Below are 18,783 nucleotides of genomic sequence, written 5' to 3' on the forward strand. Positions count from 1 at the left end.
AGCATCTTCTCGAAATCGGATGCTAGCAGAACAGAGCTGGAGGGCACTGTACTGGGTATGAGGCTCCTGGACGTTGTACAGCCGGTGAAGTTCCAATGCATCGGCGGGACCGATGTGGACACTCAAGCGATCTTTCCACTAGAGACCGACTTCAGGCCGCCAGAGCCCCTCCGTAATGGAGAACTGGCTAAGCCCTCCGTTCCCGGTTGGCGTACAACACCCACTGCTTCAACTCACTGTCGACAAATGAGCGCAGTACCCTCGGAGTTGCGAAGCCAGAGCTCCCCTGCTGGAGGGATATGGGTAGCGCCATGGAACATGGAGCTAAGTACCCACAGGTTTGGGACTGTTCTGCCGATACTCCCCCACCCCATGTTCCATTAGTAGTGGTGCATGACTGCGTGCCTCTCATCCAAGTGGCGCATGCATATGGCCGAAGCCCATGTCCGACGATGTGAGTTGGATAAAAAAGGGGTTTGCAAGTCTTGTTTGAAGCTGACTTGCAGAGAAGCTCGTAAAATATTTAGGTATTGCGACCATGAGTGATGTACAGGCACCGGGCATCTATCAAAGACAGCGTTGGCTCGCGATGTCGTGTTGCGCATGGAAAAAGAAAAGGTGGTTCTGTGGGAGAGGGAGGTTAAATACCCTACGAGAGATCCAAAAAAGCGCTGATTCAGCAAGCATGTGGTGGGCACGTGCAGCGATCTACCTCTAGTAGTGAGTACGAGAACAGGATAGATTCGAATCACGTGATAACATTCCTCAGCCCGTGATGCCTCGTCGATCTTTTGCGCGCTGGAAGCGCGAGATTATTTAGGACCTAAGTCACGTGCATACGAAGTACAGGTAGGCACGGAGAGAGTGGCCAGAAAGCAATGGAAGAAATCCAGACCACTTGCTTACCAGCGTATCATTTGGATCATACCCAAAATGGTCCATTGATGCGGTACGCGTGGTATCAATATCTCGCACTGCTACTTCGCTTTTTCAAGCCACTCCAGAATTCTCAGTGACGCCACGCGAGGCACTCCCTTATATCTCTCACCATCATAAGTCTCATCAATAGCCTTTGCAAGCCGCTGCGCCTTCGCAATGACGACCCTCTTCGCCTTAGCCCAATGCTCCCTCTCGATGAAGGCATCCGCCTCGCCCTCCAGCTCTCGCCGCTTGTTCCGCACGGCGGGATCGTCAGCCTTTTCCGCAACGCACAGGGCGCAGTCACATTCGAAACCCCAGGTAGTCATCAAGTTCGACTGCCTTGCATCATAGTCGCTCGACCAATCGTAGCTGATGAAGATCTCTTCGCCGGCGGGGATAGGTCGAGTGGCGCGAAGAACTATCAGGTCGCCGATGAACTCCTTCTCCGCATTGGCGGCAATGCAAGAGTGGTTGGCGTAAGCGGTCCAAATCCAGATACCGGTACTCGCGTTGCTAGCGTCTTCCTCGCCATACTGGCTACCCAGGCCAAAGCCGTTGCGGGAGACAATGTCGTGGACTCGCAAGGTATCGATGACTGGGCCATCTTCAGTCATCGATACATTTTTGCCGTCGCCTTGGTACTCGCCGCGAAGATCCATGAACTTTTCGATCTGGGAGGGATTGCTGAGAAGCTTTTGTATGACCGCCAAGCCTAATCCGACAGGTGACACTCTGATCCGCTCGTCTCGTACGTCGTAGGTCATGGCCGTCAGAGTGTTGCCTTCATGACCGTAGACCACACAGAAAGCCTTTTCGCACATGATGACCTCCCCGGTAGCTAGTCCACGAGCTGCAAACAGGCCACGCCCTCGTCCTGGACTCTCTTTCACCGTGGTATTGCTGGTGAAAGTTGCTGCATCAACCCGCGGACGCGCTCGAGACAGGTTGGCTCTGAGCTTCTTGAAATCATATCTTCCTGTCTCTTGCTCGCGGAGCCGCATCTCGATTTTTCGGAGATAGGCCCTTGCGTCTCTGTCACTAGGCGTGAGCTTCTGTTGCTCACCAAAGAAACTTTTCGCCTCTTCATATTCGCCGAGATTGTAAGCAGCACAGCCGGCACGGAAATAAGCCTTGGTGTCGAGATCTTTGGATCGCTGGTCGTCTCTGCCAGTGAGAGAGGCTTTCGCATCAGTCTTTGCTTCGTCTAGTTGACTCAGAAGGAGGTTAACGTGAGCGCGATTGCGAGAAATGTCCCGAGTTAGGTCGGGATTACTGTTAGATAGAACTTCTTGCCGAGCAACTTTCAGACCTTCAGTGTATTTGGCGTGAGCTAGCGGTAGATCCTGTTGTTTGAGCGCGGCATTGCCCTTGTCTTTGCATGTTCTCGCGATCTTCTCTACTGCAGCTGCGTCCTCAGCCTGGCTAATTACTTCATTGCCCAAGATTAGACTCCCGTTATCCACCTCATCCCTACAGATGATGAGATCGGAAGGATGGTCGATCCGAAGTGTAGGCTCGCCTTGATTTGTGAGAGTGAAATAAGGTTCCTTAATGATATAAAGAGAGGCGGACTCCAGGACGTCTTCGCCGTGTCTTGACTTGTGCAGGCACATCTCTAAGCGCTCTGTCTCGTGTTCCGCTTCGTCCTGCACCATGGTCCACGACCTTGCCGCAAGGATGACTACTGGACAGCGGCGCGGACGTTTCACAGTAAGGCGACGGCCACAATGATGAGTATCCATTTGAAGATCGGCCAGTTTCATAGGCTGTAAATCCTGGAGCGGGATGATGCATGGTGGATAGGGCTGCCCGACGCCAAGCGCTGGTAATGTCTGTCCTTTACCTACTGGCTGGGTCAGGTCGGGGTCCGCTGCGCCGCCCATATCTAACATGAGAGACGCGCCAGTAGCTTGCTGGATAGCTGATATCGAGTCCCTCGGTTCCCGCGCACTGCCAGCAAGTTCGGAACATTTCTTCAACCTGGCTTTAACCGTATTCTGGATGCGATCCGCCTCTTTCTCTGTCAAGAATATCGTATTTCCGTCGTTCTGAGGTGCCATTGTAAGCTATGGAAACTCACGGCAAGCGCAAGCGCACAATCATGTGGTGTTGAAGAGACTGCGTGAGTCAAAGCAAAGGAAAAAAGACGAGGGTGCCAAGACTAGCCTACCCAGAATTGGAAATGTCACCCTGACGCCAGCTTACCTATATCCAACAAGCTGCGCACATATACTTCGCTCAAAAGGCGACCGGTAAGATCAAGATAAAAAAAGCTAGTGTGAGTGTGTGCGAAAAGCATTTGCTAGCTATAGAAGACTATGCTGAGGTCTGTAGCACAAGTCATGTGACTATCGACTTCATGTCACATGACTCAATACTAAAAGGGATTAGCATAGCGAACAGCCGATTGGATGGACATGCTCGACCCCAGAGCATTCTTTTCGGGATTTATCTATGTAGGTGTGGTATCACGAATGTGTGCACCCGAACTCCATCTAGTACAGGTGTATAAATTCATCAGTGTGGCTAGACTTGTTGTACCTCGTATCTTTATTACGGTCTATCGGAAGTATACCAGAATAGCACGATAGGCCTTGTCCTGATGATCGTAATCGTCCTTCATACTATTCCTCCACACTTCGCCTCCACGCTCTCTCTTCATTCATGCTCTTGGTTGAAGTTACCTGAGCAATGTCCATTGCCATGACCCTTCATCCCGTCTCCGGCATCTTATTGTTCTTCCTAGTATCAACCCATCCCATCCCCGGTGCACAGAGCAAACCCCCAAGGCAGCAAGCAATGAGCATATAGAAGACCTTATCCACACTGTTCGCAAACGCCAGCAACACGCCGCCTAACTCAGGGCTTCCCTTTGGGACAAGGGCGCGCACGGCGCTGGGGCTCGCTCCGGCAGCGAGAGCGGCCTTTGGTGAGACCGAAGGCGCGTGCGCCCTGATTTCCGAAGCTAGACTCTGCGTGAAGATCACGTTGGCAACCTCGATGAAAACGGCGCCCGCGAAGTTCTGGCAGAAGATCAGGAAGGCAAGGGCGACGGGTAGCTTCTGCGGTGGCAGCGCGTTCTGGACTGCGATGAGGCCCTATAGCCAGGTGTTAGATTCGGTCCAGATGAGGAGATTGGCGAATTTGACTTCACCGTCTGCATCCCGATCCCTCGACCGCCTCCTAGGACGATCTGGTACCCTATCCACATACCAGTCTTGGTCGAAGGCGAAAACATCGACACAAGGCCATTTCCGACTGCGCTGATTGCACTCCCGACCGCAGCGAACGGGAGATAAAATCCAACTTTCTGAATGAGAAAACCGGACAGTATCACCGTCGCCATCTGACTGAGAATACTTGGTAGCGTATTCACTCCGCTCATTGCTGGCTTATATCCGAGGACGCCCTGGAAATAGATCGGTATGTATTGGCCAGCCACGAGTAGTGACACTACTAGCGCCGCTCCATTTAGCGCGCTGCACCAGACAATACGTTGCTTGACGATCGAAAAGGGTATCATAGCTCGATCGCCAGTGTGCCTTTCCCAGCATAAGAAGATGATAGCGGTTGCTGCAGCGCCACAGAACAAGCCTATGACCGTGCTACTATTCCATGCGTAATTGGTTGCGCCGAGCTGAAGGGCTAGGAGGAACATGATGGCGGCGGGTGCAAAGAGGGCGAATCCGGGGAGGTCAAGCTCGGGGATTGTTTCGCGCACGACAGAGAGTGTGAACGGTTTTTTGGAGGTCAGTTCAGGAACCTTTACGAGGGTGAGGAAGATGCAAGCTACAGCGCCGATGGGAAGATTGATGTAGAAGCCTACGATATGTGAGCGTTGTGGTTTCAGCCTCGATTGAAAGTTGCACCTACACCATCGCCATGATGCGTACTCAGTGAGAAGACCCCCTACCAGCGGTCCACATACAGTGCCAACTTGGATGGCTACCGCTACGTTAGCAAGATCATTCCAGTCCGAGAACAAGGATTGGGAAACTTACTTCCGAGATATATGCCAGTGTAGACTACATGTCCCCGTTACTCGTCAAAGTGATGCAATAGAAGATCATAACCGTTACATGGACTCACGAGGTCGTTTAGCCAACGGCACAGCACCCGCAATTATCGTCATGCCCCCGTTCAAGAGCCCCGAGCCTCCCAGACCAGCAATCGCCCTTCCGCCGATGAGCATGGATGAGGAGCTCGCGAGTCCACAAACCAGAGATCCCAGTTCGAAGATGGTGAAGAAAACGAGATAGGCCCACTTCCCACGTTTAGCACGCTGTTTTACTGCTCCAGTCCCGAGCTAGGAGCCACGTACCTTGTTGTTGTAGTATGTGAACATCTTCCCGGTCAGAGGCTGTAATGCCGCACTGCAGTGTGTCAGCTGTCCATCGTTGCCCGTTACTTTGTTACTAAAATAGCTAGATTCGGTTCACGTATACCCACCTAGCTAGCTGGTATGCCGCCATATACCAACCGACATCGGGAAGAGAGTGGAACTGGCTCGTGATGTTCGGTATGGCCTATTGTCATCAGTTAACTTTCCACTCCAAACACCGCCGTCCATCGCATGTCAACTTACTGTACCAATAATCGTGCCATCCAGCAACATCAGAAATCCCGACAGCGTCACACTTCCCAGTACAGCCAAGAGCTTGAGCCCAGTGACGTACTCTTGGTTCTCCTGCTCTTTCTCTGACTGCTCACGGGGAGTATCACTTGTTTCCTTGCCCCCTACGCCCTCGCCGCTGTCCCCAGTCCCCCCCGCCATTTTGGCGCTTTCGCCAGCGCCTTCGTGATTTTTGCTGCTGTGCTGCGCTTCGACGTCGCCGTGCTCCATGGCGATTGGTGTCAGACTCGTCAATTCCACATCCATTGTTTATCAACTGAGGTCTGCTGGCGGAGGCGCCAAGGATGGTCCAACGCAAGTGGTAAGGTCGAATTTGAAGCTTTGAAGAGAGTAGCTTGAAGCGGACGGACGAGCCGTGTCTCGGCCGGAGATTTGACGTTACCCGTGCGGCTGGTGTTTGTGTCACACTGCACAGATATACAGCTTCTCTTTACGTCCGGCGGAAGGTAGTGTCGCGCGGGAGCCAGCCCGCACGCTAACCGTAATAGACGAGCGCTAGGCCCTGGGCGCTTTTAGGGAGGATCCGCGACCGTAACAAAAGACGCCACCGAGTAAGAGTGACGATGTCTTCAGTGCTCGAGGTTGTTTCTAGGGCGTTTAGGGTGAATTGATGCTCCATGTAACTTTTCGCGACTGGCATTAGCTTCGCTCTAAACCCGGTTGGAAGAGTATATACCGTCTCATGCCCAAGAGTTACAGTGGTTAAAATCTCATCTTCGAGTTAGCATCCTATCATCTGTAGCTCTGCCGCGTTTCAACAGCTCTCACAACTTCAACATGAACCCAGTCAACCAAACCCCTTATCAACTTCCAGCTGACGCTACTTAGCTGAGTACGTGTACCCTCGGATTGAAATGAGAGGGAGTACAGTGGATTACAACTAACTCCACCGTCGTACAATAGTTACCGGGTGCTCGAGCGGCATTGGTCGTGCCATCGCAGAACTCGTCGCCAGCAAGCCCAACCGGCGTCTCATTGCAACCGCAAGGAACCCCTCCAGCCTTGCATACCTGCCGGACAGCAACTCCAACATCCTCAAGCTTGCCCTAGACGTTGCCTCTCCCACTTCGGTGGATAATGCCTTCAAGGCGGCCGCTGCTCACTTCGGAGCTAGCTTCCACATCGACGTCCTTGTCAACAATGCTGGCTACTTGCTCTCAGGCGACACCGAGGCCGCAACCGAGCAGGAAATGCACGATGAGCTCGAAACCAACTTCTTCGGCACTGCGTGTCGCTCTGGCCGCTGCCAAGGTGATGCGCCAGCACAAGGAGCACCGCGGAGACGTAATCTACAACATCTCTTCGGTCGCTGGTGTGTGCGGTTTCCCCGGATATGCCTTCTACCACGCCGAAAAATTCGCTGTGGAAGGCTGGACCGAGTCTGTCGCCCGAGAAATGCATCCGGATTGGAACAGTGAGTTGCTTTTCTTCCCATCTGACGGCCACAGCCTGCTCAGTATAGACCAGAAAGCGCATCACTGACTAGCTTTTCTCCCCAGTCAATTTCTGCCTGGTCGAGCCAGGCGCCATCAAGACGAACTTCGAGACCTCTAGCAGAAAACATATAAAGTCTCATGAAGCTGACGCGGGCAAAGACATGCCTGCCCGGAAACTCGAGGTCTTCGTCGAGCAGAATCTCAAGGCAGGTGTTGGCGTCGAGCCCATCATCGTCGCCCAAGTGCTGTTTAATGTCGCCAATCGAGGCGAGAAAGTTCCGTTTCATCTGCCGCTCACATCCACTAGAGTCCAGTTGATCAAGATGAAGCTCGAGGGACAGCTTCAGGGATTGGAGACTACGAAGGAGTTGAGTGATATAGATAAGAATCCAGCTTAGTTCACGATAGCCTCGATAGAGTTGAAAGAACCACTCTAAGATCTGGACCCTGCGGAGTCACGTGGTATGGGGTTCTTGAGTAGTTTTCTTTACCGATTTGATTATTCTGAAGACGTTACCTTACCTCAGTCGCTTGAATCGGAGGTGTCGTACTATCGTTTTGACAGTGCAGTCAGCTCTTTTGGATACTCTAAGCCTATGCGGCTTCGAAAAAGTGACGATGTCAGTTCCGGGGCTCGTAAACAAGAGACCCCTATTTCATAACCCTATTTTCTTCATCTTTAGCTAAAGGGCCTAAGTTGGAGCTACCTTCTTGTCACTTAATACTCTACGCAGCTATTCAAATGAAACCTTGTGTAATCTACTCTAGAGTAAAGACGATGTTATTTCCGGAGCTTGCAAATTGGCCGCGCATTGTTCCTAACTTGGAATTCTCCCTCTCTGTCAAGCAGGTTATATGCTTTTGCTGTTTTAACCGCATATGCAACTGCTTGGAATGTTCCGAGCATATGTAGCCTGATAGCAGGGTCGATGTTATTTCTAGGACTTCCAAACTGAACAGGTCCTGTGTTATTGCGAACAAGCATTATGGTAATGATAGCGCAGAGATACCTGGAAGACACGTCTGCGCTCCAGGTTCATCTGAACCTGTGCCGCTCTGGCAAGGGGATCTCAGCCGACTGGCAAATACCCCCGACCGCTCTAACGAGCGTCGATTTCCTGTTGCACCGCGGCCTTCAAACACACAATTCTACTATTGCTGAATACGGTATCCTCAGGGTGGCGCAATAGGTATTTCGAATGCGACGAAACGCGGCTGCATTGACAATCGACAGGCAAAGGGCCTACCAAGCTTCGTAGTCCCTCAAGCCGCTATCTACACCTCGCAGAATCGGCGAGAGCAATTGGACGTTGAAGAGAAGGGAGTGACTCGACGAGCTTGGTTGAAGTGCAAGATTTTCACGACCCAAAGACCTGATTTCTGTTCTGCGGAGACCCTTCAAATACTTATCCCCTTCTCAGTCTTCCAGCATCTCAGGCTCAATAATCCTGACCTTCTCCGCGATGTAGGCCCCGAAGCTCGGGAAACACTCCATGTCCATCCCCCCCATCGACTCCGCTGCGCACCACTCACACTCCTTGAATGCTTCAGCGTCCCCACAGAATGACCGTATCGCATTTGTGATCTCTTTCTTCAGCCCCTCTGACGAATCTTCGCTTTCGAGAATGGCAAGGTACGCATCCCGAACCTTCGCCACCGTCGCAGGAGGAAGCAAAAACACCATGGTCGTGTCCTCCCTCCCAATATGAATCGCGCGCCCCAGCTTTGGCCACGCATCGAAGTCATCGACGAAGTAATCAATTTGGCAATCAAGAAGATCAAGGCCAGTTTCTTCCATGAAGTCATAGTCGTCGTCGAATCTGACTTTGTCTGCCGGGAAGAGCGAAGAATCAAAGTATGTGCCATTCCAGAACCCCCCAAATCCATTAGTGACTCGGAGAAACGACTTGTAATCTTCTGGCAGCTTGACTCCCAGCCTTTCTTCGAGTGAGGATATTGCATCCTCGGACGCTGGATCGCGGAGAAGAGTTACTAGCTCATATGTTTTCTCCTCCTCCTGCCACATAGGCTCCAGCATCTCCTGTTTAGCCTTCTCGCTCTTTTGGGTATTTTCTGCGATCGTCTTAACCATCTCCTCCATACTCCCCACAACCGGCCTTACCATCCCCTCCTCATACCGCTTCACAAACGTCTCTTCAACAACCCTCCCAAGAGCTTCCATCTCTTCCCCATCCACCCCCATCGCCCTCGCGACCACCCCTTCCTTCGCAGCCTCCCATATCAACCTCGACTGCGCCAACGTCTCAAACAGCCTCCGCTTGTAACCCCCAAGCCTCTCCTTCAACGTCTCTTCCAAGCTCGGCACCCCCTCCCCCGTACCTTCCTGCTGCATCCTAAACCTGAACTCCAACGCCCTAACCAACCCCCCCTCGTCCGAAACATGCCGCCCATCTTCCACGGCCGGCCTTTTTGGATCGTCCAACTCCGCCAACGTCCGCTTAAATCCATATTCATTCGTCATCTCAACGGCATAAGAGTCGCAATACCACCAGTCCTTCGCCCACATGCGCGCCATCGCGTCGATCTCCTCGTCTGTGCCAGCTTTCTCGCGCTCACCGTCAGGCCAGGCGCCTGTAGCGGCCCAGCAGAGCCAGAGAGGCCGGAGCGCGGTGGTGCGGTCGTGGTGAAGAGGGCTGTGCTTGTTGAGGAGAGAAATGAGGCGGCGGGCCGTGGGGATCTGGGAGAGGAGGGCGAGTTTGAGAGCGAGAGAGATTAGAGAGGAGTTGACGGCGTAGGGTTTGGATTGTAGGATTTGGAGCGGGGAGAAAGTGGGTATGGCCATGGTGGGGATGGGGCAGAGTGCGGGGTAGATTTTGGAAATGGGATGTGGTGTTGGAGGGGAATGGGTGGGAAAAGAGGTAGTGGAGGGAACTGATCTTGTAGCTTTACTTGAGAAGAGGCTTTTTTCAGAGGCTGCTAAGAGGTTGCGTTGCTGAGTGCGGGCTTGGAGGAGGTGAGGTTCCGGTAAGGTTGAAGGTTGGATTTCGCTTACGGTGCCAGGGGGTAGCATTCGCTCGAAGTGGCTAATATTATTTAATAGGTAAAATGCAAGTACTATACTATAACCAAAGTTTGGGCACTCTTTTTAACTGGTTGCGGTACCCTTACAGGCTTTAAAATTCTAAGTATATGTGAAGGTTGATGTAGTAGATATCACACGACCTCTTGGTTCATTGGATCCCTGCCAGCTGAGGTACTCCTTACAGTAGTGTTCAGCGAGCACGAGTAGAGCCTGGGCAGAGAATTATGGGGGTACATCTTTAGATTACCTAGCACTGTATTAGGGCATTATCTTGCTGACATCCTTCTAATACCGCTTGAAGTGCTTGACTTCCAAACATCTTTGGCAACCCATAGGTGATCCAACAACAATCATGTCAATAGGTCTGATACGTTGTTGGGCTCACAACCGTAGATAGGTGTGCGCAGGCTAGAGGTGTAACTATTCGAAACGGCTTTCTGTCCATGCATTAAAGCACCACAAGGAACGGCGGAATGGCGGAATGATGTAGGCCGACTTTTGTTAGGAAAGTGATGAGAAAGCATTTGATTTAGTGACCAGAGGAAAGTGGCCGGAGGAAATTGACCGAACGCTCATTCACCAAAGATTTAGATTAAGGAACCCGACAAGTCTATAGAGGTCGGGATCAGTACCGAAAGACTTCAAACTAAGTGAGAGTGGACCAATAGAATCAAGTCGCAGGACCGCCGTTTGTCTATAGCGACCCCAGTCCTTCTTTTCGTGACAGTGTGGATGCTTGATAGACACTGCCCGAGGTGCCAGTGAAACCTGTGAAAGTCGGCCAAGATGACGGAATTCCGACTCGTGCAGAATTTCGAGAATGTGATAGAGCAGTCTGGAAAGCGGCAAGTGTTAATTCCTCCCGCATCCCCGTCCCTCTCATTTCCACGGCTGACGAACAATAGATCCCGATACTCGTTGCTGCACAGACACCGGCACCCATCCCACTACCTTCACTGTCGCCTTTCCTTTGGTTGTTCTCCATAGCTTGTACGAGACCCGGTGCACAAACACCTGAATAGGACGCTCGGGCACTATCCTCCACCAAGAACCCGAGAAATCCAACGTGACATGCTCCGTATTGGCAGGCAGCAGGAATATCTGCTGGGTCCATGCCCGCAGAAATTCGTCCAGCTGTTGTTCCCAGTCTTCATTGAAATAAAACCAGCTGTGTCGACACTTGCAGTCTTCGTCCCAATGATATGTATACAGTTCTGAGAATGGCTTCGCTTCAAGCCACTCGTTCAGGTCGTGGAGGATATGAAGATGAAAGTTCTTGGGTACCATCCGAAGAGGAGAGTTCGAAGGTGGAAGTGTGGTGAGAGCGGCGAGCACCTCTGCAGTCCGAGCTAGGATGGGGATCTGCCTTGCCAGGACATCGAGAGCATCGCAGCGGAGCAGACGAGAAACGTGGAGTAGTGGTATCGGGACGTGACGGTGGGGCTTCATCGGAGTGGCCAGAAAGCGATTTTCGAGGGCTTGAACGTGTTCGAGTCTTGGTATTCGATGACGGCGTACACCGCTATCTCGAAGTTCTTTGATCACGGCTCGGCCAACGGACTGAGCGAACGGAGCAAGTGCCGTCGGTGTGACCTGGCGCGTATCATTCGAGTTCCATGAGATTGGAAGCGCGTATGCGTTGGGGAGCGCGAAGAAGAGTATCCTCTCACGCAACTCCTTGGGGAGCCCACTCAAGTGATCCTGTAGACTGTTCCAACTGGAGTGGCTTCTTGCCACATTATTGTTGAGAATTTTCGTGTTGTTTCTCACAATAAGGTGGGGACTCCTACGAGCCTCTGGAGCAGTGATCACCGAGGCTATCTGGCCCATGATTATGATGATGGTGGTTTGGCGGCGAGCGATGTGCTTAGGCACGATGCAAAGGTCAACGACAGTGGAACTCGGGCTACCGTTCCACGGACTGAAGGGCTCCTAGCTGGGGCACTCCTTAAAGTGGTGTAGAAACGGCAAAAGTGGAGCCTAAGCAGTGAGACATCCGGGTGCCCAAACCTATAACCTCACCTTACAAAATAGTGCTGTGGTCTGCCTTCGCTCACTCCAGTGCCATTTTGATGATGAATGAAAAAGTATGGACGGCAGCGATGTCAAGGACAATACACTCTATCTTAGCCCGTGGTTCTTTGCAAGACTAATAGCAGACCAAATAACTTCACACCATAGAGTAGAAGGTTTGTATGGGAGTTCTGCACACATGGTAAACACGGTGAACCGTCCCACATCATTTTAAGAATATATTTTAGTGAATGTAAAGCTCTGCGCACCCTATATTAGCCGCATTCCTCAGACCCGCTGCGAAACTATATGAAAGGTTCACAATGCGGACAGATCTCGGGGTTAGGTAGCTCATCTATTGGAACACCAGCCGCCTTTGCAAAAGTGCGCCGTACGCCCTCGTGTCTAAACTCAAACTCCCCAGTGGCCTCACTATATTCTCGTGGGCAGAGCCCACACGACTGCCCATGCAGTGGAACTCCTTCCTCTAAGAGCAGTTCAACCATCGACTCTAAGCCTTGTTCGGATGCCCACTTCAGCGCAAGACCACCGACTTCGGGGTGGTTGACGCGAACCCCATGTCCACGAAGTAGGCGGAACATAGCGGTGTGTTCAAGTAACATGGCTCGAATGATAGGAGAAGAGTTGGTGACTTCTCGTTGAAAGCGCTCTTTTCCGACCGCATTACGGGTGGATTGGTAGCCACCGTACGTTACCAAAGGACGGGCTAGCTGGACATCGTGGCTCAAAAGGAGGCTTGTGATTCCGAGTTGTCCTGAACGAATCGCGTAGTTCAGATCAAGGGGAAGAGGTTCGGCGCCATAGGCAAGAAGGAGCTTGACAACTTCTGGTGTTCCGCTGCGACATGCTTTCATGAGATATTCTCTCAAGTCAACGATGGGTCTTTCGGTGAGTGACCCCTCGCCAAGAAGACGGCGTGTGAGAGCCACAGTATGTCTCATATAGTTGAACGCATCCCGTGATACATCCAGATTGATACCTTGTAACGCGAAGTTTCTACTTTCCCTGGATTGAATCATACGGAATACAAGATCCTAAATTTGACATAGCAATGCGTTGCCAGGGATCTCGGAGGAGCTAGCTTCGGGCTCGAGGGTGGGGAGATTTTCATCGTCGAGCAGACAGCCCCATAGTGATTGTAAGGCCAGGGAAAGCATCCTGGAGTTGCAGTTCCGGGTGCCTCCCGAGTGACGTAGGCTATGAGTTGGTCCCAATAATAAACTTTTGGGCGGATCTGAAGCAGGAATTCCACTACCTCATGCTGCTGTTGTGCCGCAGCTACGGGGACTATCGTGTATAAGACGGACGGACGAGTTATGTGATTCCTTCTGCCAGCGTCTGCCTCTGCATACAATTTCTTTAATGCGTCGAGAGGGCCTGTGTATGCTGCCACGCATAGGCGTATATGCAGGTTTTTTTCGTTGGATGTATCGACTCCAGGGGCGATCCGGCTGTAGGAGATAGGGCCCTGGCCATACTCGGACTGCCATTCCAAGACAGCGTAGCAGCAGCACACAGCCTTTATAACAGCATCTTGAGCCTCCTGATCCGTGTGCGGGATGCCGCGCTGCAGACACAGATACTTCGAAGTCTCATGAATTGCTGTCACGACGACAAGCTCCCCACCATCAGTCCATTCCGGGCGTCTCTTCTTTTTGAAGACAGTATGTCCCAAGACTAAGTGCTTCAGCCACGTAGGAAGTTCTTTAGATTCATCGGTATGAAATTCGACTATTCCGGAGATGCATAGTGCTTGCTCGACCTCGTGTGCAAAAAGCTCTGAGTAATTAATCAGACCTGGCCGACCTACAAGTTGCCAGGAAACTTACTACTGACCAGCCTCAGCCTCAAAATTCGCTTCAGTCCATCCAACCGCTCATTCAAATCGGCTCGAACGAAAACCGCTTGCTCCACTATTTTCCTAACCAATTCCAGCGGAAGATCCGAGAAAGACATGGTGATTGGAAGATGGGGTCTCCCTCCACCGAAATCTGGGGAAGGGCGGGCAGAACTCTAAAGGAGACGGAAGCTTGGAGTCTTGTTGCTGCCTGGCTCATGGAGTTTGAGTACCATTGCACAACATAACGCCTCAGTGCTATCGCAGGGATATGATAGGCAAGCTGTGCAGGTACAATCTGCGGCTTCGCCCGCAGCGCAACGTGTGCAAACCCTATTGGCAACAATAAAAGCTGTGGAACTTTCCATGCAGGTGTCCTTGATTTTGCTCCACAGGCCGTCGTCCGCATCGAGTTGCCATCAATAGAAGAAAGCCAAAAGAACAGCCTGTGAATGACTTCATTTGCGGCGCTGGAGCAATACATTGAAGAAGCTTCAATCATTTTACGTCCTCCAAATCTGGCGAAGTCTTGCGCTCGGGAGTTTGACGGGGTTGAGTTCTCCCACTCGAATAATGTTTGCTCAGCCAAAATCGATGACATTATCTACCAGCACATTCGCCAATAGGACTGGAGCCCGCTCGGAACTTGTTGGTGACTGCGAGTCTAGAGTCATGCATGCAGCTTGCTTCGCAGATCCCGAAATCCCCGAAAAGCGACAGATCGCAAGCATTTGAGATGAGCTAGATTCTAGATCCTTCGTGTCCCAGCAATGCCTTGCTACGGCGATATTGATTAAACAAGCCTACTTAGCAATGATCGCACGTCCGAGGCTCCTGCAGCTCCGCCAGCGGCGTCCTGGTTGCCTTCGCAAGAAAGGAAAGCATATTATCGTCAAGCATATCATCGTCAAGCATATCATCGTCAAGCGTGTCGTCGTCAAGCGTATCATCGTCGGGCGTATCCTCCTCAAGCATAACTGTTCCAAAGTCAGGACGGAGCCCGCATGATGGCCCGTGAAGCTGCACTCCTTCTAGCAACCGCTCGACCATGGATTCTAGATGTGCTTCCGCTGCCAGCTTTAATACCAGGCCGCCAGTTTCTGGGCGTTTGATGTCTATGACGGCATCATGGTTGCTAAGCTTATGGAGGAGGTTGAGCATCGCCGTGTTTTCTTGGAGAACGGCGCGGATGATAGGTGATGGCTTCTAACTTTTTGGAACACTGTCGGCGGAATATGTCCACTTTGGGACGTGCTGGCCCATTTTTACTCCGTGGTCCAGTAGCAAGGTGGTCATTGTAACTTGTCCGCGGTGTATGGACAGCTCTAGATCCTCAGTCACGGGCTCAACGTTGTTGGCGAGAAGAAGTTTGACCATGTCCGGCGTTCCCCAGCGGCAAGCGTTCCGGAGTAAGGATTCCATTCTCTTGCTGGGGCGCAGCGGAACCAGACTCGCACGAACTTTTCCCGTCAATGAGTTTGTTTGCCAAAGAAACGGTGTTATTCACATGACCAAGGAGAGAAGAAAGTGTAGGTGGCTTGACATCCAATGTGAACTGAAAGGGCAACTCTGTTGTGCGTCTCTTAGTGATGAGATACCAGAGCTGAATAAAAACATCCTTGCCAGTCACACCAGTGGGCGCATTCCCACAGTCCAATGATGGAATAGGCCCATAATTTTCGAATGGGATAAGTTCGTCGTTCTCAGTCTTCTGGCAAAGATCGGGTGTTTCCAGCGAAAGTCGAAGCATCTTGGAATTGCAGGATTTGGCCGCTTCAATTATTACCTCCTTCACAACGGGGTGATCGTGGTCGCGATAGCGGCAGAATTTTGAAAGATTCTGAAGGAGGTACTCCACGGCTTCATAGTGCCCCTTCTCCGCAGCAATCCGAAAGGGCGAGCCAAAGTCTGAACCTTCTCTCAGCCAAACTATACCACGCCTGGGTCTATCTGGGGCCAGGAGCCTTTCAGCCCTTTCGAATAACTCTTCGACCACATTTTTGACAACTTCAAGGTATCCCAAGCTTGCGGCTGCCACCAAAAGATTGATGTGGTTCTCGAATCCGTTGGAAAGGACCTCCGACAAGGAGTAGGCCAAACGGCCACTGGGTTTTGAAGTACCCCAGCAAGTAAAGACGACGGCTTGAAACATTTTGCGAGTCTCCTTGTTGTTGGGAATGCCGCGTCTTAGGCACAGCTGTTCCATAGTCCTGCGCATCTTTTCCTGGGCCGCCGGCTCCTGCGACCGATAAAAACTATGAGTCCCTTCAGGATACGGAGTCAATTGAGGATGGATGGCTTTCGAGCACAAGGAAAGGAGTCGCTGCGGAAGCAACCCAGGGGTATCCTTAAGACCAGGGTAGACTATGCCAGTGATGCACAGAGCTTCTTCGACCTCTGTTGCCCACAGTTCTGTAAAGCTTAGTGGGGTACGCCGAAATCAACGAAAGAACTCACTGCTAACAAGTCTCAGTCTCAAGGCCCTCTTGACATCTCGGACGAAGACGGCTTCCTAGAGGATTTGCTTCAGTAGCTCAGGTGGAATCTTTGCGGCAGTCATAGTGGCTGTAGTCGAGCAAGGCCTTTTTCGTGTCCGATTTGTGAGAGTAAAGAGCCTTATATGCGAGAAGAAGAGGAGACATATTGATGCCTAGCGATATCTGTTACGGGAATGTTGCACGGCGTTCGGGAGTGACATGCAGGAGGCCGCATCGTCGGTTTCGCGAGGGAAAGGACTGCGTGAAGAAATCTACCTCATCACCATGGATCGTGAGGTGGGCTGACGATACAGCACTATCTACATCTTTGCCACCTATAATCGAGCCTTCGAAGTTGAGACTTTGGCATCGGCAGAGTCTGGCGAGCCTGGCTCGAATCGCAAAGAGGCGTCTGCAGCAAGCCTCCTGCATCTTTCCGCGTCGCCAGTAGCGACTTTGCAGACTGACCATAACGTTTCCAAGAAGTGAGTCAGCAACATTTATGAGATACACTAACCACAGGATGCGCAAAAGGGCTGTATGTGTACTTTGTATCAAAGGCCATGCCTATCTCTAAAGCCCCCCGGAACTAGGGAAACAAGCATCGATCTCGTTACTTTTTGACTAACGACCATGCTTGCAGTACGTGTGGTTGAGCAGGACGTCGTATGCTGATGCTTGATACAATGGGAAGAGACGGAGACAGAAGTAAAATGTAATCGAGTGTCCATATCGTGCCCAGGGATTTGTCTGCGCTGGATTAAGTCACGTGTGCCTATGAATGATGCACAACACGTATTCATTACAACAGTACTCTTTAGGATATGCGATCGCATGCGTTCCATTCCAAATAGACAAGTAAGCACGAGCAGCACGTGGCACTTAGTATTGTTCTCAACTCTCAAAGACAACCCTTGCATTACCACAGCCGAGAAACATCTACTACCATATTAAACCCAGCAGCAACCTGAATCGTGAACGTCAAACCTGACCAACAATCCCGCAACTAATCCTCGAAAATCGCAATCCCCAATTCCCCATCCGCGACCGCACCAAGAATCTCTCCGACATCTTCTCCCCTCTCCTCCAGCACCCATTCTAGAGTCTGACCCCACGTCTCGCCGTTGTTTTCGAACCAGTCCCCGAGCCGCTTCACAAACATCTCGACCTGCCCCTTGAGTGGCGCGTTCTCTTTCAGCCACATTATCTGCTCCGGGTCCAGCTTCAGCATGTCCTCGACAACATAGTAGTGCGGGATGTCATCGCCCCAGCCCTCGGCACCAGGCTCGTGGTGCGGCGTCGGCATGAACTTGGACAACCCATAGCGGGAGTTAAATGCCGATGTGGAGTGGAAATGGTTCGAAAGCACGTTCGGCGAGGAGTGGTACTGAGACTGAAAGAGGCTGGACGCATTATTAGGCGGCGGGTAGTTGAGGTGGATGTTGAAGAGCAGCTGCTGGCTCTCGTTCTCAGGGAAGCGCTTCTTGAATTTGCGCGCGATAGTCCCGTTGGACGGGCACACGTTGCTGTGGATGACCTCGCGCAGCACGGCATGCACGTCGGCCATCTCAGCGAGCTCGGCCGTGCTCCAATTGTGCAGCAGCCCCGCGCGCTTCTGGATAGTGAGCTTCATCACACGCGTTTCGCGGGGAAACGTGCGGTTGTGGAAAGCATGCGTGTAAAGCCACAGGCGGTAGAGCGCGCGGCGGACGCGATAGCGCTCATCGGTAGTTAGGAGGCGGCGGTACTCGAAGTTCGACTTCCACTTCTTGAAGGGATAGATGTCGCACCACTTCTCTGCGACACGACCAGAGTGTGCAACCTGCTTGAGAAGGGCTATGGAGAACGGAACGGATCGCGGAATGTGGGCAGGCTGGCTGGCGTTGTGGGTGAGGAGCTGAGTGAGGTCCTTGAGGGGGCCGAATTGGGTCTCGGCAGCGTGCTCGAGGATCGTGAGCTTCTGGGAGGACGAGTATATCTGACGGAAGCGGTGGCAGGTGGAGGACAGGGCGAGGGCGTCCTCGATGCTAGAGCAGGAAAGGAAGACGTGGGAAACGAGCTCGGTTGCGAGATCTTCGAACAACATGTTGGCGGCGGGTATGGGTATATGGTGTGGAACTAATGGAATTCTTCTTCTTTAACGATCTTCTCTTCTTCAATTTTCCGTTTTCTGTTTGCTTTCTGGAAGTTGGAGGGCGAATCGGGTCGAATCTGTACACGGACAAGCGTCGACGCCGAGGGGGAGATCGGGGGCTCAAATGATTGGGACCCCTCCGTTGGGGCTATAAAAGAAGAATGCAGCATTCTTGGACTCGAACTCGGGCGCGACGCAAAGGGCAGAAGCCAGCCCAGATGGGCGGGAGGGGTGTTGAGGTATCATGGCTCGTGGGGTGGAGTGGAGA

The 18,783-nt window shown here is 52.0% G+C and overlaps 8 protein-coding genes across 8 annotated transcripts; 1 reads left to right on the plus strand and 7 right to left on the minus strand.

The window, feature by feature from the left end:
* Positions 1–714: 714 nt before the first annotated feature.
* BDZ99DRAFT_440137 (tetratricopeptide) lies at positions 715–2,981 on the minus strand (the record flags this gene model as incomplete). The annotated part of the gene is made up of 1 exon (XM_033717693.1): positions 715–2,981. The coding sequence occupies one exon, from the start codon at positions 2,979–2,981 to the stop codon at positions 978–980; it is 2,004 nt and encodes a 667-aa protein (XP_033578308.1). The 3' UTR covers positions 715–977.
* Positions 2,982–3,517: 536 nt separating this feature from the next.
* BDZ99DRAFT_440142 (efflux pump protein) lies at positions 3,518–5,695 on the minus strand (the record flags this gene model as incomplete). Its single annotated transcript, XM_033717694.1, has 8 exons — positions 3,518–4,019; positions 4,076–4,743; positions 4,795–4,866; positions 4,923–4,946; positions 5,011–5,185; positions 5,243–5,294; positions 5,371–5,447; positions 5,507–5,695. The coding sequence occupies 8 exons, from the start codon at positions 5,693–5,695 to the stop codon at positions 3,633–3,635; spliced, it is 1,644 nt and encodes a 547-aa protein (XP_033578309.1). The 3' UTR covers positions 3,518–3,632.
* Positions 5,696–5,762: 67 nt separating this feature from the next.
* BDZ99DRAFT_507880 (NAD(P)-binding protein) lies at positions 5,763–7,665 on the plus strand (the record flags this gene model as incomplete). Its single annotated transcript, XM_033724284.1, has 5 exons — positions 5,763–5,855; positions 6,383–6,386; positions 6,458–6,784; positions 6,837–6,968; positions 7,054–7,665. 5 exons carry the CDS (start codon positions 5,763–5,765, stop codon positions 7,386–7,388), a joined length of 891 nt encoding a protein of 296 aa, XP_033578310.1. The 3' UTR covers positions 7,389–7,665.
* Positions 7,666–8,191: 526 nt separating this feature from the next.
* Positions 8,192–9,952, minus strand: BDZ99DRAFT_274089 (uncharacterized protein). Its single transcript, XM_033713927.1, has one exon. The coding sequence runs from the start codon at positions 9,791–9,793 to the stop codon at positions 8,408–8,410; it is 1,386 nt and encodes a 461-aa protein (XP_033578311.1). The 5' UTR covers positions 9,794–9,952; the 3' UTR covers positions 8,192–8,407.
* Positions 9,953–10,912: 960 nt separating this feature from the next.
* BDZ99DRAFT_474920 (uncharacterized protein) lies at positions 10,913–11,863 on the minus strand (the record flags this gene model as incomplete). Its single annotated transcript, XM_033721941.1, has 1 exon — positions 10,913–11,863. One exon carries the CDS (start codon positions 11,861–11,863, stop codon positions 10,913–10,915), a length of 951 nt encoding a protein of 316 aa, XP_033578312.1.
* Positions 11,864–12,292: 429 nt separating this feature from the next.
* BDZ99DRAFT_461437 (uncharacterized protein) lies at positions 12,293–13,255 on the minus strand. Its single transcript, XM_033719619.1, has one exon. The coding sequence runs from the start codon at positions 13,084–13,086 to the stop codon at positions 12,352–12,354; it is 735 nt and encodes a 244-aa protein (XP_033578313.1). The 5' UTR covers positions 13,087–13,255; the 3' UTR covers positions 12,293–12,351.
* Positions 13,256–15,249: 1,994 nt separating this feature from the next.
* Positions 15,250–16,122, minus strand: BDZ99DRAFT_518629 (uncharacterized protein; the record flags this gene model as incomplete). Its single annotated transcript, XM_033725316.1, has 1 exon — positions 15,250–16,122. The coding sequence occupies one exon, from the start codon at positions 16,120–16,122 to the stop codon at positions 15,250–15,252; it is 873 nt and encodes a 290-aa protein (XP_033578314.1).
* A 1,069-nt stretch (positions 16,123–17,191) lies between these two features.
* On the minus strand, positions 17,192–18,780 carry BDZ99DRAFT_461439 (uncharacterized protein). Its single transcript, XM_033719620.1, has one exon. It carries the CDS (start codon positions 18,465–18,467, stop codon positions 17,388–17,390), a length of 1,080 nt encoding a protein of 359 aa, XP_033578315.1. The 5' UTR covers positions 18,468–18,780; the 3' UTR covers positions 17,192–17,387.
* Between the last annotated feature and the right edge of the window lie 3 nt (positions 18,781–18,783).

The sequence above is a fragment of the Mytilinidion resinicola genome (assembly GCF_010093595.1).
Source record: "Mytilinidion resinicola strain CBS 304.34 unplaced genomic scaffold BDZ99scaffold_7, whole genome shotgun sequence".
Lineage (NCBI taxonomy): Eukaryota > Fungi > Ascomycota > Dothideomycetes > Mytilinidiales > Mytilinidiaceae > Mytilinidion > Mytilinidion resinicola.

What these genes read in the sequence shown, in the direction of transcription:
- BDZ99DRAFT_461439 (XM_033719620.1), bottom strand. Translation starts at nt 18,467, where the DNA reads ATGTTGTTCGAAGATCTCGCAACCGAGCTCGTTTCCCACGTCTTCCTT.
- BDZ99DRAFT_274089 (XM_033713927.1), bottom strand. Translation starts at nt 9,793, where the DNA reads ATGGCCATACCCACTTTCTCCCCGCTCCAAATCCTACAATCCAAACCC.
- BDZ99DRAFT_461437 (XM_033719619.1), bottom strand. Translation starts at nt 13,086, where the DNA reads ATGATTCAATCCAGGGAAAGTAGAAACTTCGCGTTACAAGGTATCAAT.